General features: G+C 37.0%; 1 protein-coding gene across 2 annotated transcripts in view; it reads left to right on the top strand.

Annotated features, from left to right (window-relative positions):
• Positions 1-10,667: 10,667 nt before the first annotated feature.
• The window catches only part of LOC137630408 (transcription factor Adf-1-like), a 28,460-nt gene continuing 19,911 nt past the window's right edge, over positions 10,668-19,216 (top strand). For both annotated transcript variants that reach the window (XR_011041703.1, XM_068361860.1), the window contains exons 1-2: positions 10,668-10,990; positions 15,204-15,378. Coding sequence is in view for 1 of the 2 variants with exons in the window: in XM_068361860.1 (XP_068217961.1) it covers positions 10,846-10,990; positions 15,204-15,378 (320 nt within the window). In the remaining variant the exon portion in view is untranslated. The remainder of the gene's footprint in view (positions 10,991-15,203; positions 15,379-19,216) is intronic.

Genomic DNA, 19,216 nt, shown 5'->3' with positions numbered 1-19,216 from the left:
TTAGTCAAATCCTAAAGCTACTATTCACAAGAGTATTTTAGGATACAAACCATATTTTGATTTTGTGCTGCAGTAACCATCTACGCAGATGTTGAATACATCTATTGTATGTTTCTGTTTATGTTGGTATCACTGCCCGTTTTTTTTTTCTTTTCTTTTATTTGCTTTGGCAGCTGTAATGATAAGCCGTCGATTGAAGATGGACCTCCTCTTACAAACATCACTGTGTGCTTATGAGTAATGTTGATCCTTTTGATTATGTTATCTGAATAGCAATATCAGTGATGTATTTCATCTTTTGGCTTTACTTTACAATTATTTTGAGACCAAAATTTTATGAAAGGGTACATTTTATTTGACAACTGGATTGTATTCTGTAGGATGTTTAGGATTGGAGGATGGCAATGAGACATAGGGTGTTTGGTGAGGAGTATAATATGAAACTGTGTCTCATACGAGATCCAGATACAGACTGACTGACTCGCCTGCATCAGCATGCAATGCATGAGTCAGGATAAGTTCTCTCCCTTCGTAGGGAGAACATACACTTGCATTATAATCTTACATCTCCCTCCCAAGATTTTTAGTAAAGTATGAGCATTTACATGAAATGGCTAATACTTGAAAGAAAATTTCGCATATGAATACAGTTATTTTGCATAAATCAAACAGCAATCGATCAAGTAACTAAGACAAAAACACATTTCGTATAATAAATGGTTATCAATATGCTGCTCAGAAGAAAATAAAAATAATCGGCATCTCTTATGCATAACTAAACATAGATTGTAGCTGCAAAAACTGATATTTGAAACAATTATTCACATGATTACATTATTCATGCAAAAATGGTATATAGTGTTACTGGCAGGGTAACGAGGAACAATAAGCAGGTACAATTACAATGAAAGGGAGAATTGCATATAATATTACGTGTTACCATTGTCCATGACGTAGTCGGAGAACCACGCTGTGCGCGTAGTCTGCCTCTTAGGGAGTACTGGCACCTCCAACGGAGTTGAGGGAGTGGTAGACGGCGTGTGAGAGAGGTCCTATGCCATCCAACTTGATTCGGTACTACCGGTAGGGAAGGGAGTCGACCACCAACCCCTTACAGTCCCATTAATTTCTTACCTGGTTTTGCTCTCTTACACGGGCCCCTACTCCTAAGGGTTTGAGTGTCCAGGCAGTGTGACAGTACCGATTTTCTCTCTGTTGGTGGCCATTTAAACTTCACGCTTACGCAGTCTGCTTCCAATGCCTGTCAACCAGGTAATATTACTTCGCTGTAGGAACACCATCTCATAATTTCCTCCCAGTTGTCAGCTGCACAGGTGACTTGTTGATATTGCGACTGGGCGTGTTCAAATATTGCAGTATCCCAAGAGAGGCCTTATCGCAGTCTAGGCTGCCCCCCTCCCCTGCGTTTTCCCTGATTATCCTTTTGGCTGTTTTTTCTGCTGATTTTGCTTTCCCATTCGACTGTGGGTAATGTGCCGAAGAGAGGGGCACCTTGACTCCGTATCTTTTGAAGAAAGTCGACTTTTCTTTGCTCACTAGATTTGTGCACCTGTCCGTGGACACTTCCTCTGGAGCCCCCCACCTCGTGATATAGCCTCCTAGCACGAATATTGCTCTCTGCAAATTGGTACCTTTAAGGAAATGCGGTATCCATCCCGTGAGGCTATTAGCGTATGCCAGGTACATCCGCCCGTCTGGCTGAAACATATCACCGACCGTACATTGAAAGGGGTCGTCCGGGGGTGGCGTAATGGCTATCGACTCCTCTGGTAATGAGGGCGCGTGCATGTTGCAAACAATACACGAATTCCTGTGGTGCTGAAGGTCGCCCTATATGCCAAGCCAGTAGACAGACTGTTGGGCCCTCCTGAGCATGGAGTCAATTCCTTGGTGACTTACATGAAGGTTTACTGCTATCTGTCGACGAAGTTCCTCTGGAATTACCAACCATACCTACCTGTCTTCGTATGCATAAAGCACTAGATTTTCCGAAGTTGATAGGCGATCTCACACCGTAAAAGGGCTTAAGGCAGGCTACCTTCTGCGACTTCTGCAGGTGATTGTGCCAATCACCTGCAGATACCTTCGGCATCAGTAACTGTTATACGCGGTCCTTGGCTGTAGCAGAACGTGAGCTCCTTATGTAGAGTCTCGATAGCTTCTACGGTGACGGCCGCTGCCATGTCGTCCTCCAGCTCAACATCACATTCGTCAGGGGATGTTCGCAAGGCAGGGAAACGAGATAGGAAGTTGGCCGCACAATTTTTCTTACCTGGTAGATGCTTAATAGTAAATTTATATGGGAGGGTCTTCTCCTTCAGCCTGAACAATCTTGAGTTAATGATGTCTGCCATGGTTTTATCTCCCAGGGCATCTCAGGAGTAGCAATCTAGCCATCCTTAGGCACCACACGACAGCCAGACCCTCAGTACTGCTGGAGGATGACTAATCCTATGCCTTCTATGCTCCAATCTGTGAGGGTGACTGTTGGGCGGGACTTGTTGTAGTATGCAAGGGCGTCCGCAGCCAGCTCGCAGGTGGTGCCATGGGCACTCTTGAATATCTTCTGCAGATACGTGTCCCAAAATACATGTTTGCCAGTCTGTTTCTTCTTCAGTAGGTCCATGAACGGTTCCATGATGGGTGCGGCCGTGAGGAACGGCGCAAATTGTTTTACTAAACCAAACTATGATCTGATATCTGTGATGGTGGGCGTTGGTGGCATGGGAAACTTCCGAATGGTGCCAAGGCTGTCCTCAGTTGCTCTATAGCCTTCCCAGCCTGGGTGAAATCCAATATTCTTCCCATCTGCAAAATTTGAATTTTTCTCACTTGAGCGTGATGCCTTTCACCGCACATGTTGCCAGAAAATCGAAGGTGTGCCAGAAGGCTTCTTCAACCCCAGTGTCATAGAAGAAGGTATCATCTATGCTCTTGTACTTGCGTGGTATATCCTTAATGGCGCCGTCAAATTGTCTTGTTTAGGCATCTGATGCTGAACAGTGGCCCATAGGGGTTCTATGGTACTGGAAGTGGCCCCAGTAATGAACATTGTAAGGTGGCGACTTTCCTCGTTGAATTCCACCTGGTGGAATCCCCAATATGCATTTGCCACCATCTTGTAAGAGTGCTGGAGGATGCCAGATACTATATCAAATGGTGCTGGGGGGTGTGGTGGGTCTTCCTCCTACAGGAGGCCTTAGGGCGTTGATAGTCCACTGTGCGTTGTGGGTGGCCCGACTTCTATGCCACCATGACCATTCATGCGCACCACTCTGTCTCCTCTCCTGGGATAACTTCTTGGATGATGCCCTTCTGTATATCCTCTTCAATTTGAGCCTCCATCTCGACTTCCCAATGCTTTGGAACTGCTGTGGGAGTATGACATGCTTATGGCATGGCATTTGGCATTAGATGGATGTGGTGGGGCGCTCTCACCATCACTGGTAATGGCTCCCTAGTCGTGTTGAAGGTCGTCGATGAGAAGTGCTGGAGTAACCAGCAAGGGAAGTTTTCTTTGATGGGTGGTAGCGTAACAGATGAAGGTCTGGAGGGCGGTGTCGTGCCACTAGACACGCTCGCGGATATAGGTCTCTGGAGATGATTTGGAAAGTAAATTGGGACAAGTTCAAGGTCCTTGCACGCTGAGAGAGGGAGGTACAACGAGGTGCGTATATGGCGAAATTCACTTCTTGCACACTGGTATGGTTTCTTGAGGAGATTCGAAAGGTCGCTGATCCTAGGCACTCCAACTTTAAGTTGACGACATATCTTAAACCAGCCTGACTCTGCAGTAGCGTAGGCCTTATGTTGAAGAATAACATCTCTGTGCCTGTGACACATACTTGTGCCCCTGTATCGGCAACGGCACTTGCATTCATGAACCTGGGCTCCATCCACTCTGCCAATTTGACCATGACAGTGGGTTATGAGGGGCACTGAGTTGCAGCGACAATTGCCCCTGTCACTGCCAAGGCCATGGTGGAGTCCGGTGGTATCTTCCTGTTTCTGCAGTATCCCTTGATATGGCCAGTCTTCTGGCAGTTATGGCAAACGAGAGACCTCGCTGGACATCGGTTTTCCTCTGCCGCATGACTCCCTCTGCAGTTTCTGCATATTCGTTTAGCAGCGATGAGGTTCGGTGATGGTTGGCTTCTCACCGCATACCTGGTAGCCATCTTGGGGTTGGCGCCGGCACCACTTTCCACATCAAGTGGCGCGACTTCTTTGTCCTGTTGCGATCTTTGCTGCATTCCACGGGCATCCTGCCTGGCCGCTTCAAACCCATACACATTGTTTGCAAGCTATCAACACTCGTAAGAGACCCATATGATTGGAATATTTATTTTTTTAACACTTGATCTCCCAGACCTACTATAAGCTTCCTTAATAACATATATTCTGAAGGGTTAAAATCACAATTAGATACTGAAGCCCACAATCTATGGCCTTTTGAGAGCAACGCACAAAAAAATCCCTGACACTCTCATTGTGGCCCTGTGCCACATTGAAAAAAATCTAACCATTGCACAGCTTGATTCGTTGCGTGGAGAACAAGGCTGGAAATACCGTCCAATGCCTCCTCAGTCAAAGAGGCATTCCAAACTTCTGCACTGTACCTGGCGTCAAGGGCATGCTGCAGCGCCGGTTTGCAGTACAGTCTGTTGCACGCCCTCATTAGCTGGCACCTTGCAAAGTCAGAGCTAACATTCCATTAATCTTCGCCATGATTGGAATGTGGCCATTGTCCTCTCCATCTGGCACTTTTCAGGGGATGCAGATGATAGGATTCTAACCGGGGAACCACATGTTCCAGATGGGGCAACATTGGCAAGGCCGGTCTGAAGGGCCTTGATTCCACATTGCTGTTGTGCCATCCATAACTGTGCATGTGCGGCGTCATGAAAGGCCGGTTGGTTGGGAATCCTCAGGCCAGCAGATCTCCGGGCAGGAACCATAGGTCTTCATGGGATTGGCTTGTTGGAGTTTAAGAGCAAAAGTAACTCATTGTGCCATGTAGGATGTTTATACTTGGAGAATAGCAATGAGACACAAGTGTGCGGTGAGGAGTATAGCATGAGACGGTGTGTCTCTTACGATATCCAAATGCAGACCGACTGACTCACCTGCATCAGCATGCAATGCATGGGTCAGGAATAGTTCCCTCCCTATGAAGGGAGAACATATACTTACATTATAATCTTACATATTCTAAAGGATATATGTTTAATCTGAGTTTTTGTGTTGTCAATGGATGAATACAACTAATATACTCTTATACAGTTATGAGCGATTGTTCCTTGACATATTTATACATTAATGTTTTGATAATGCTTTGCGAGTTCCATGGTCAGAAGAGGCTGTTTCAGTTATCAAACTTTTTCATGTTAAAGGAGATTTGAGTTTGGCTATCTATGATTGTTCCAGATCCCTCAACATTCAAGGGACAAGATGCGATATTTATGGTGATTTTGAAGTGTAATCCGGCCTGATGCCAGCCCGGACTCTTGCTCGTGGTATTTGCTCGTAAGTAGGATAGGTATTTGGAATTAGAACAACACGGACCTCAATTGTTACGATGTATGACTTCAGGAAATTATGACTGGTCCATTTTTGCAACTTTGTAAGTTCAATTTTTTATAATCTCATATTAGAAATATGATGAGAAACTACCACATCATATTCTGCGTTAAGAAAATATTAAAAGGGTCTTTACTTGTTTTGTGAGCAATTTTAGCAATTACCTTTTCTCCTTGCCGTGTGATTTCACAGCGAACTGATGGAGTTAAATTGTGGGTTGGACTGTAGGCTACAAATCAGACATTTGTGACTTTTAGTCCTGTGTGATCATGTAGCTTTTCTCTGAAATGCAGCCAGTACCGCCCTTGTAATCGATCGGGTGTTCTGCTTTTCTCTGCTTTTGTTGAACACACACTGGGGAGCTTTTCAGCTAATAAGTATAATTAAGAAACGAATGTTCTTTTAGTTAAACTTCCAAAGGGATGCCGTGACTACCAATGCCATTGAAGTGAGAAAATTCCGATAATTTATAAGATATGTAGTAGCCAATGCGATAAGAGTATATACGAGAATTAGCTGTTTTACGCCTTTTGATAATACTTTGCGTCCCAAAGGTGTCATTAATGGGGAATTTTTTCGTAGTAAATATTATTTGGATGATTAAAAATTAGTTGCCCAAAAAGAAAATACTTTTGGAAGTAGCCAATTCTGATTTTTTTCTACATGAACACTTATTGTTCTTGTAGGATAGCAATCTGGCAGCGTGCCTCCATAACTTTTGGACATGTACTTCTGTTACATATTTCTGTCATGAAATGCTTCAGTGGTTATGGGCAAGTAAAATTTTAACCTTCACTTTCACATTTCGTTCGTGATATTCTTGAATGAAAAGGGGAAGGCTAAAATATCTAAAGTACTTTGATTGTACCTTTGAGTCAGTATGGTATTGCTGACAATGAACTAGCACTTAGTCTATCTTTCATCAAATCTTTCAGTGTGACAAAGGTACTGTATATGAGAATGGAGAAACACTCCGTTAGTCATCGATTACATCTTTCATAAATGATATGCATACTGGAGGACTTGACGTAATCATGATGGCATAGCTTGATGAGACAACATTTTCATTAGAGCATAATGGACAACGGCTTCTTCTTAAACAGACGTGTGATATACAATGGTACAATTAGAAATTATCCTTTGTATTGTTCAGCAAAGGAATAGATCCTCCTACCTGTATTTCGCAAGAGGCATTTTAAGGCAAATTTTTTTCCTGAATTTTGAATGGAGATATTTATTGTCTATAGAGCTGGAATATTTTATGACATGATTATGATACGATGTAACAGATCTTGTTTGCAATATCTGTTGTTATAAAAAAATGTACGCCAATTAATTTTTTGCAAAATTTTGCTGGAATATAGTACAGAGTATGGTGCATAGTAAAATAAATATATTTTACTTATAAGTTCGCAACCAGGCCGCTGCTTTTGACTTGAAATGGAAGGATAAAGTAAGCACTAAAACAATTCTATTGCTTTTTATGTTGGATAAATCTCTTTATTTATATATGTCTATGCATATACACATGTATATATTTGCTTATGTATATATATATATATATATATGTATATGTATATTTATATATATGTATATACATAAAATATATATATGTATATATATATATATATATATATATATATATGTATACCTTTGGAAAAAGTAATATATGCATACACATAAGTTAAAACACACAAACACACGCATATATATATATATATATATATATATATATATATATATATATGTGTGTGTGTGTGTGTGTATACTGTATATATATATATATATATATATATATATATATACATGTAAGGCACATATTATACTACTTCTAATATCTGGATTCTCTCTACCTCTGGATCAGAGACCCAAAGGGGAATCAGCTCAAAGATGATATCCTCTGGTCGGCCAAGAAACTGAGGTTCCATTGACTTAGCAACTCGGCCAAAAAGAGATAAAAGTTGATGACAATTCTCCCATATTTTTACCTGTCGAATTCAGGTTATTTTGTACTTAGAATTAAAATCAATCCATCTCCACCATTGTAGCTAGTTGTTAAGTTTGTACTTGGGTATGATTAATGATAAATTTTGCACAGTTAGACGTGTTTTTCATATTAATATAAGCTATATATTATACCTCCTAATATCTGGATTCTCTCTACATCGGGATCAATACCCAAGGGGGAATCAACTCAAAGATAATAGCTTCTGGTCGGCCAGGGAATCGAGCCCTGCCCTAAGAAACAGAGGTTCCATTATATTATAGGACCCTAGGCATGATCAGTAGCATCCTCTTTTTAGCAGCAAGAGGATCGAGGTTTGATTCTTACCGTGGAGAGAATGATATTGGCAGGATACATTAAAACTTCCTTTGTGTAATTGCCCCATGTCTTGAATTATGTACACCATCGTTACTTGACTGAATTGGGACGTTATCGGTAAGGGAAAATTGCATGAGACTAGCACGCCCATCCTCAGATATATGATAAGCTTAACGCCTTTGGGAGCCACTATGTCCGAGAGAAAAAATTGCCCAGGTAAAAAGTAGAGATGATTTTTTTCCCATCTATGTTTCCTTTCCTCACTGGGCTATTTTCTCTGTTGGGGCCCTTGGGCTTATAGCATCCTGCTTTTCCAACTAGGGTTGTAGCTTAGCATTCAATAATTTTTTTTTCCCATCTATGTTTCCTTTCCTCACTGGGCTATTTTCCCTGTTGGGGCCCTTGGGCTTATAGCATCCCACTTTTTCCAACTAGGGTTGTAGCTTAGCATTTAAAAATAATAATAATATGGTAACTTGATGGGAAATACACATTCATGCACATATTTTCATTATATATTACCAGTTATAGATTATCTATACCATCAATATAGCCTATTTCAAATGATATTAAACTATCTATACCACCAATATAGCAGATTTCTAATTATATTAAACTATTTTGCCATTCTGTCTGATACCCACAAAGACGTTTTACAATTGACACATCCGTAGATTGGAATATCAAATAATGAGAGAGGAAACAAAAATAATTACTTCCATTAGTTAAGAAAATGGAGCTTCGATTTTTCCCAGTTATATTGTTGATTCGAATAGAATTAACGTTATCATTGTATGAAGGCTTGTATAAAACAGAAACGAACTATAAAAACTAACGATTTTCAACTTCTTCAGTTTTATTGATCTGGTTGCAATTTTAAAAACACTAGATTAATATGGAAATTAGTCATTTATATTTCGAAATGTTATCTGGTCAGTAACTTATTTGCAGGGTAACAACGATAAAAACGTGTTTTTTATTATTGACTTTCTGGAATTTACCAGTAAGTCTTGGTAATGTTGATGGTAATGGTGTTAATGATGAAGGTGTTATTATCAATTTGGATTCTATTAACAACTAATCTCCTTATGGGGATTTTTTCATAACACTGGTTGAAAAATCGAACAAAACTTTATGTGACCAGTAGCAGTGGTTAACACTAAGGCCCAGGAAACCCGGACAACAAGGGAGAATTATAAGAAAGAATTTTAGGGAGAAATGACGGACATGAAATTTGGTTGAATACAGTAGTTTCACCTTTTGCACTCGTCTGTTATTAAGTGTGGCTCTCACTACCTTTCCCTGTGGCAAATTATTTAGTGTGAACCGATATTATGAAAGGGTTGAAGCAACAATTGCTAAGCTCGAGTTCGTTATGTACATATCTGATGATCAGGCCAAGGTACTTTCATTCTTAAAATAGTGTAACCGGATTGACGATAGCAAATTTGAACGTGGAATTCATTGTTCACTTGACTAAAATAAAACATGTATAGACATTGTTCTGTTATTTGATAATGGGATTTTTTGCAATGCTATCCCAGCGAGTTCAGTAGTACACCAGAAAGGATGTTTATAGGAATCTACATTCACTTATACGAGAGTATTACGTAGATCCTATTACAGTGGGTCTTATTAAAACTGAGCTTTTTTCAGTTACTATAGACAGTGATTTAGGTTTTACAGTTTACTAAAACAGTTACATTCATTGGAAATCTTTTCCCTATGAAGCTATACTTCATGAAAACTTTTATATTTTTAAAGAAAACATAGACCATCCAATTAAATGTATAATTTCTTATTGTCGTTTAAATACATCTGGTGTGTTTCTTAGGAAATATGTGAATGGTTGTAAAAGGGTTGCGTTTGAAATTGTGCTGTCTTTTTCAATCACTCGGATGATGGATAATCTCGATGTATGCCCTTTAATGGAAGCCATTTGTGCATGACATTCGTACCATCAAAGATCGTTTGTTATTCGTTGTTTGTCGTTGTGATATGCAACATTTGAAAATGTTCTTTTGAGGTCTTTAGATCTTGTGCCCTTCAATGCAAAACAATGAGTATACGCTTACACTCGGGCCTGGAAAGGGCCTCTATATGATTTTGGAGAGAGAGAGAGAGAGAGAGAGAGAGAGAGAGAGAGAGAGAGAGAGAGGAGAGAGAGAGAGAGAGAGAGAGAGAGAGAGAGAGAGAGAGAGAGAATTCCTGTGGAAATCTTGATTGCTATGTGAAAACTTCATGCAAAACGTTTCTTGTGAATGATGTATGGTAATAAATGAAAGGTGGCCAGTACGCATTTTATTACTGTGGTAGCAGTATTTTTATTTTTAGATAAGTTTGAAAATGTTTATATAAAGCTGAAGGACTTTCAAGGTAAGACAGGACTTTTGGTGCATATTTTGAAGGCCCTCTTTTATTTTCCATCGCAAAATAGTGTTCCGTCAACTTATTAGCCTTATGCCTAAACAGTAACTGATGAGAAGTTCAATTTCAGATTTTTCTCGGGAAATTGGCAAATGAAATTTCATTTTCCCATCGCAGTTTCCCGTGATGCCAGATGACGTGTGAGAGAAAGGGGAGGGAGGGGTTGAGGAGAGGAGGAAAGAGAGTCTAGAGAGAGAGAGAGAGAGAGAGAGAGAGAGAGAGAGAGAGAGAGAGAGAGCAGTGGGGGTCAACAGCAGCAGCAGCAGCAGCATCAGGAGGAGCGGCGTCGGACGGAGATGGGGTGGCAGTTGTCGTACTTGTTCGTACGTTGCCGGCAAACCCTTCGCAGAGCAGACGCTGGTGCGTGTGTCACGGGCTTGACTGGGGGCCCCAATCCATCGTTTCGCCATAGGACACGTTTCCAGGATTCCGGCGGTAGTTCCCGCCCCGTGTTTCGGTTTGTTGATAATAGGTCGACATCGCCCGCGACGACGATGAACCAACTCGATCAGGACGAGAAGCTGATCATCGAAGTCCAGCAGTATCCGGGACTTTACGACCAGAACAGCTACGACTACCGAGACCTGCGGAAGAAGGAGAAAATGTGGCAGAATGTATCCGAGAGTCTGGGTCTCCATGGTGAGTACGCTACGCAATTTTGGAGAGAGAGAGAGAGAGAGAGAGAGAGAGAGAGAGAGAGAGAGAGAGAGAGAGAGAGAGAGAGAGAGAGAGAGAGAGAGGGAGGGGGAGGGGGCGGTTAAGAGTGGCAAGGATAGTCCAGTAAAGGGTTCGAGTTCCCTTTAGCAATGAGTCAGGATGCGCTACGAATATGGCTCGTTCCGAACGATTTTTGGTTCGTTCCCCCCCCCCCCCCCGACGGGAGAACGGTTCACGTGCGAACATGTTTCATCAATTATGAAAGATTCGTATTGAAAATTAGATTTGACACTTAGTAAGAATTTCGGGCTAATATACATTTGATAAAAATAGATATATTTCAATTTACAGGAATAATTTAGGCTTTATACATATTTTATATTTGTTTAAATTCAGTGTGCATACACATGTGTGTATACATATATATACATACATACATACATATATATATATATATATATATATATATATATATATATATATATATATATATATATTAGATACGTGCATTTATTTATTTACTATTAAGAATTGGAAAGCACAGATGGGGCTGCGAAAACAGAAAATAAGATTTTTAAAGATTCAGAATACTTTAAATCAATCCAGAAAGTCCGTAGCTTAGTAGGATCTGTCGAGAAATATCGCGAGAGTTTAACTCCCGGTCAGGTTGATAGAATCCACTGAAACAGCCTTTTCACTCCGGTGAGCTCATGGAAAGGAATATGCCAGGCCTGGAAAAGGCGTTCCATCCCATCAATCGTCAATGAACCCATCCATCTGTCTGTGGTCACTTGCAATTGGTTCTTCAAAAAATAAACAGTTGGACTAACAGCCTTACTTTTAAGAGCTTTCTTAAGATATATATATATATATATATATATATATATATATATATATATATATATATATATATATATATATATATATATATATATATGTATATATATATATATATAATGATTATATAATTATATTTATATATAGAGTGCAGTATATGATTATGTTTATACATATATATATATATGCATATTATATATATATATATATATATGATATATATATGTATATATACATGTATGTATGTATGTATATATATATATATATATATATATATATATATATATATATATATATATATATATATATATATATTATGATATTGAATATTTGAAAAGACTGATAGCAAGGAAACGTTTGCTTTAAAGGGGAAACCTTACGCTACATGGCGTAAAACAGTCTTGTCGTGCCTCTCTTTTGCTTGCATGGGGCCAGCACGTTGCACGAAAAGGGTCCGGAGGTCCTGTTTAAATAATGGAGGATGAAGGATACGTCTTTCTTTTAATAATTAGGAAAATAAACGACGGAATTCATTCCGGGAAAATGGTATGAATGATGGCGGCTCAGGGTGTGGGTTTATCGATGTTCGATGACAACAAATGCTTTGGACAAATCATATGAGAATTGGGATTTTCAAATTAACGGTCTGGTTGAATTATACGTATAATGTAATGACATGAATATTCATCAGTACGTGTTTTTTTTTTTTTTTTTTTTTTTTTTTTTTTTTTTTTTTTTTTTTTTTTTTTTTTTGTAACGCCAATAGTCTATAAGGAATAAACAGTTGTCGTCGTCCAGCTCGATGTTAGCTTTCCTAATCATTGTCTCATTAGCAAAATGGAATTTAATTGATTTTTACGGTATTGGTTTACAGGTAAAATTAGTATTCATGATCTGTTAACCATCTGAAAAAGGAAGTTTATAGAAAACAGGAAGGATCGACTTAAATAGTTCAGAATTAAATCTCTGTGTTATCAACATATTTATCAGTATATTGGAAATATTTTCATATAAATGGGGGACATTATTTGTTCATCGTTTAAAATCCCACGGAAGAAATTTATTTCGGCAAATGGCTTTATATAGATTAATGAAACGTAATGACAAATTCCGTAGAGTTTATGTTACCCCTCTTTCAGGTAACTTTTTAATCATTATTATTATCTATATATTAATACGATAGTGTGTGTGTTATTTATTTTGTGTCGCGCTTTAAAGAAAACGGAAATAATTTCGTGGTATACTCTTACAAATTCACATTAGACTTTGATTACTTAACCAAAGCACATCTTATATAGTTTTCACAATTTTGTCTTTAGCACCTGACTTTTTACATATTAGTCAAAAAACTTAGTTCTATCAATTTCCATAACCTAGATTATAAATTTAATCTCGGGACATTTTATTCAAACATGTATAGGTTAGGAACAAGATAATTAGTATTGAAAATATCATTTCGTGTAATTTACACGGGTTCCTCTAGTTATTATTATTATTATTATTATTATTATTATTATTATTATTAGTATGATTATTTTCATTATTATTATTTTTATTATTATTATTATTTCATTGTTATTAGTATTAGTGTTATTATTATTAATTATTATTATTATTATTATTATTATTATTATTATTATTACTTGCTAAGCTACGACCCTTTTGGAAAAGCAGGATACTGTAAGCCCAGGGTCCCTAACAGGGAAAATAGCCCAATAAGGAAAGGAAACATGGAAAAAAAGTTAAGAACAGTAACAACATTAAAGTAAATAATTCCTATATAAACTATCAAAACTTTAACAAAACAAAAGGAAGAGAAATTAGGTAGAATAGTGTGCGTGAGTGTACCCTCAAGTAAGAGAACTCTAACCCAAGGCAGTGGAACACCATGGCACAGTGCCCCTGAACAATTACACTGCTGTGGTTAACCCCTTGAGTGAAGACGAATTGTTTGGTAATTTCAGTGTTTTCAGGTGTGTGAGCACAAAGGGGAGTCTGTAAAGAATAGGCGAGACTATTTGATTTATATATAGGCAAAAGGAATGTGAACCGTGACCAGAGAGAAGAATCCAATGTAGTACTGTCTATGGCCAGTCAAAGGACGCCATAACTCTCTAGCGGTATTATCTCAACGGTTGCCTGGTGGCCTGGCCAACATACTGACGCGAATGAATGATTTGATGTTACACTATTATTAGATCTTTTAACCTTAAAATCAGTGGCGAAAGTATTTAATTGTGTTCATTTGCATAGTTATACAATATCTTATTTTTTAATTTATTAATTTAATTATAAGATTTTGCCATTCGATTTTCTATATGAAGAAAAAGATGATCAATGATGTTACTGGTCATATTACACTGAACATTTTTTTTTCTTACCATTAGAATAATCTTATATAGGCTTAATAATCAGGAGCGATATTTATTAAAGACATTCCGTCAACAATTAATTGAACAATTAATTTATTGGAGCTATTGTAGCCTATGAAATTTAATTTGACCTATTATTTTATGGTGCAAAAGAATTTAATATTCATTAAACTGCTTTGCTTTCGCAAAGCTCTTCAAAATTTTTAATATGGATATCATTGCTGCACTTCTTATGTGAGATAATAGTTACAGTTATGTTCAATGTCGTTGGTATTTGCCATAATTTAATTGTTTTTTAAGCTTATTCTTTATATTGATCTTACACTAGGTTAATAGCAGTTTTTCCATAGGAAACCCAAAAATTCCATTTATATTGTCCAATCTCCTTGTTCTAACCTTTAAATCAATAGAAAATATTCAGCTTTGAAGCCAAAAATTCAATTTTGATAGATTTTCTTTTTGCAGTCCACAAATTAAGTTGTGGAAGCTCTTTTTTTAGTAGCCTAAAAATTAACTTTTGAATTTTTGTTCCATATAGTTTAGAAATTAGAATTTTAGATTTTTCTTTGTTGACCAAGATTTTAAGCTTTGTAGTATTTTTTTTTCTTTTTCCATTAAAATCAAACCATTTTATTCGAGACGAGGATGGCAGGTTTTTCCTTGCCAAAATTCTAGGCAGGATGTGTTGTGCGGTATTTTTAGATTTATTTCAGAAGTAGGTCTTCATAAAACTATTTAACTTTTATAAGGACATCTTTACTTTTTTTTATTGAATTTAATTTTTTTTTATTTACAACAAATGATATCGGCGTCAGTAACCTTCGGACTCAGGATGCTAGAAACCGTCATATGAATTGATCAATCTGCATTTGCTTGGATCTGGCCTTAGGAGTGGCGGTGTAATATCCGTAGCAAAATAATATTTTCATGTCCATTCTTTTCCCTGGTCTGACCCTCGGACTAACGGAAAGTCCTTCCATCCACAGCCAAAGAATGCCAGGCGCGTTGGCGAGTTTTGAGGGACAAGTTTGTTCGAGAGATGCGGAAGAATGTGAATCCCAAGAGAGCAGGATCCAGCGCACTCCAAGTGTACCAGGGAAGCTGGCCTCTCATGTCGCAGTTGATGTTCCTGACTTCGCACGTCAAGCACAAGCCTGTCAGGTAGGGTCATTCAATAGAGAAATCTGTTATTTTTTTTGTCCATTTGGTGTGGTCTATGTTGATTTGAGGGGCATCGTTTGTGAGTAGTGTATTATTATTATTATTATTATTATTATTATTATTATTATTATTATTATTATTATTATTATTATTATTATTATAAGCTAAGGCACAACCCTAGGTGGAAAAGCAGGATGCTATAAAGGCCAAGGGCTCCAACAGGGAAAAATAAATAGCCAGTGAGGAACGGAAACAAAGAAATAAATACACTACAAGAAAAGTAATGGACACCGAATTTGAAATATTTTAAGAACAGTAACAATATATACTGTGGACTATAAGGTCCAGACATGTTACAGTTCATTAGTTTAGGCAATTTTTATATTTATATTAGTTATAGACATTGTCATCAGTTATCGTCAGAACACGTATTAAACATCTTTCGATTGTTTTTCTCTTGAATTATTGGTAGATTCATATTGATTCTTAACAGTGTCGGTCTAATATAAGTGTTGAGACTATTTTTAGACTTTGTGTATTAGGGTGTCGAGACAATACCCTCAGTTTGTCTCATATCCATTCCTGTAACCCTCTGAAGGCACCTTTTGATTATGCTTTCTTATGGATTCTTTTATTCGACCAGCTTTTGTTGTATTGAAATATGAATCCCTTGTGGATATTTGTTGTAAAATTTTGTGTTGGATATATTCGTTCTTCTAATTTGCTGCTCTTGTCTTTGCATCTTGTCCTATAATGATGTCTGCATAGTAATCCTATCCTTTTTGTTTATTCGCTCACTATCCTTACTCATATATTTTACATTAGTGTAGTTAAAAACTATTTTTTTTTCTTTTTAAAGCCTAGAATGTTATCAAGTTTGCATTGTTGGACCTGTAAATAATTTATAAATATATTTTGTATTATTTTTGGTTCAAGATATATATTTTAATGGTCGGTTATGCTTTTTTGAAGCCTAGAAATGTTAAAAAGTTTGTTTATAGTGTTGCTCCTTTTAATACGTAGTCATATTTCATAAGTAAATTTCTATAAATCCTTCGCTTTATGATTTATTCGTTTATTAAGCTTTCCCTTTTCTTTTAATCCCTTTGATTTTATTCTGTAATGTGATACACATAAGTAATTTCTGTGTGAACGAATTGACTAAGGAAACATTTAATATAAATGCTCATATAGGGAAAATGCTGTTTATAGTAGGACAAATTTGACTGATAACTATTAATTAACGACTATATTAAGGAGAACTTTATTATCAAATGTTAATTATTTTAAGGAACTCCTTTATATGTGATAGTTATTTAAGAAAAACCCTTTTTCTAGTGATAATTATTAAAGACGAGAGCCCATCTTCAAATGTCGCTATGTAAAGGGGAAAAATCATAGTGTTAATTTAAAAGAAAAACTTTAGCTTTAAGTGTTTAATTTAAGAAATATCTTCAACATTAATCTATAGAGAAAGATTTTATGTAAATGTTGATACTTATAAAGGGGAAGTCTAGATATTAGTGGAAATTTCTCAAGGCAAAGCTATATCATTAAATGATCATATTTATGAAGGGGAAAGTTTCTCAAAGCATTGTTTCTCGTTAAAGGGAAATGCACAGAAAAAGGGTTGTTTTGAAGGAAACTTTTGCCTTTTGTGATTTTTCAGTTTAAAGATTAATCCATCATGGATACTTATTACGAGGCGACTGCATTTATTCTCTATTTACCTTGAACACTTCAGAATTTGGAAGGGTGTGTGAGAGAAGGAAGTTGAGAGTTAATGTGGGTAAGAGTAAGGTTATGAGATGTACGAGAAGGGAAGGTGGTGCAAGGTTGAATGTCATGTTGAATGGAGAGTTACTTGAGGAGGTGGATCAGTTTAAGTACTTGGGGTCTATTGTTGCAGCAAATGGTGGAGTGGAAGCAGATGTACGTCAGAGAGTGAATGAAGGTTGCAAAGTGTTGGGGGCAGTTAAGGGAGTAGTAAAAAATAGAGGGTTGGGCATGAATGTAAAGAGAGTTCTATATGAGAAAGTGATTGTACCAACTGTGATGTATGGATCGGAGTCGTGGGGAATGAAAGTGATGGAGAGACAGAAATTGAATGTGTTTGAGATGAAGTGTCTAAGGAGTATGGCTGGTGTATCTCGAGTAGATAGGGTTAGGAACGAAGTGGTGAGGGTGAGAACGGGTGTAAGAAATGAGTTAGCGGCTAGAGTGGATATGAATGTGTTGAGGTGGTTTGGCCATGTTGAGAGAATGGAAAATGGTTGTCTGCTAAAGAAGGTGATGAATGCAAGAGTTGATGGGAGAAGTACAAGAGGAAGGCCAAGGTTTGGGTGGATGGATGGTGTGAAGAAAGCTCTGGGTGATAGGAGGATAGATGTGAGAGAGGCAAGAGAGCGTGCTAGAAATAGGAATGAATGGCGAGCGATTGTGACGCAGTTCCAGTAGGCCCTGCTGCTTCCTCCGGTGCCTTAGATGACCGCGGAGGTAGCAGCAGTAGGGGAGTCAGCATTATGAAGCTTCATCTGTGGTGGAAATGTGGGAGGTTGGGCTGTGGCACCCTAGCAGTACCAGCTGAACTCGGTTGAGTCCCTGATTAGGCTGAAGGAACATAGAGAGTAGAGGTCCCCTTTTTGTTTTGTTCATTGTTGGTGTCGGCTACCCCCCAAAATTGGGGGAAGTGCCTTGGTATATGTATGTATATATATATACTATATATATATATATACAGTATATATATATATAATATATATATATATATATATATATATATATATATATATATATGTATATGTATATATATATATATATATATATATATATATATATATATGTATATATATATATATATATATATATATATATATATATATATATATATATATATATATCGTTCAAACCGATATATCTTATAACTTTGTAGATTATTATTATACGTTACAGCTTCTTCGAAAGCGTTGTATGGATTTAATGATCAATATAGATATAGTATAAACTATGTAAAGCGAGTCAGTCATTCGATTCCTGTCTTTTATTTGAAATTCACTTATCATTTCTTATTAGTTTCGTTAACTGACTTCATTACGTTATGATGCGTGGGTTTGTTTTTAAATTATTAAATATGAAGATTTAATTTTTTTGATCCGGTGTTTCTTTTTGCTTTGGTTTGTTGCTTTAAGGAATCAACAATTACTGTGATGAGCAAACGGCTTGATGAAAAAATTATGTTGTATATAAACGCATTCTTAATTTGCTTTATATGTGGAAGGTAAAAAAAAAAAATTACCACTGTTGCCAAATGGAATTTTGATACTTGATTTGCTCTTAACAAATCTTATGTAGTATAATTGCATTAGAAAATGTCGAGGACTATTTTTCTAACGTGAAAGGTATCAAAGCATCTGTAAACAAATGATTTCAAAATTAATTGACTTTCATTATGATTAAAAATTTCATATGTAATTGAAAAATTTTGAATCTTATCCACTAAGAATTTGCAAATGGAACCTGTGGGAATTGTGGCTTATTCATATTTCCTTTGATAGGGTGATGCGATATTATCTGAACCATTTTATAGACAAAAAGAAAGAAAGAATGTTAACCACTTTAAAAACATTAAGAAATTGAAACTAGAGTCGGTAGCTATTTCAAACTCAGGAAATAATGTCCCTTTTAAAAAATAATATTCATTTACTTACTGAAAAAAGTTTTATAATGAACATTTAAATGTGAACTAAAATCTATAGCATATTATTGTGACATCCCAATGATAGATTGAAATGAAAACTTACTTAAAAGCATATTTTGCCTTATTCTTAGGTATAGGGAT

Source organism: Palaemon carinicauda, chromosome 38 (genome assembly GCF_036898095.1).
Source record: "Palaemon carinicauda isolate YSFRI2023 chromosome 38, ASM3689809v2, whole genome shotgun sequence".
Lineage (NCBI taxonomy): Eukaryota > Metazoa > Arthropoda > Malacostraca > Decapoda > Palaemonidae > Palaemon > Palaemon carinicauda.
This window is presented reverse-complemented; position numbering and strand designations above follow the sequence as displayed.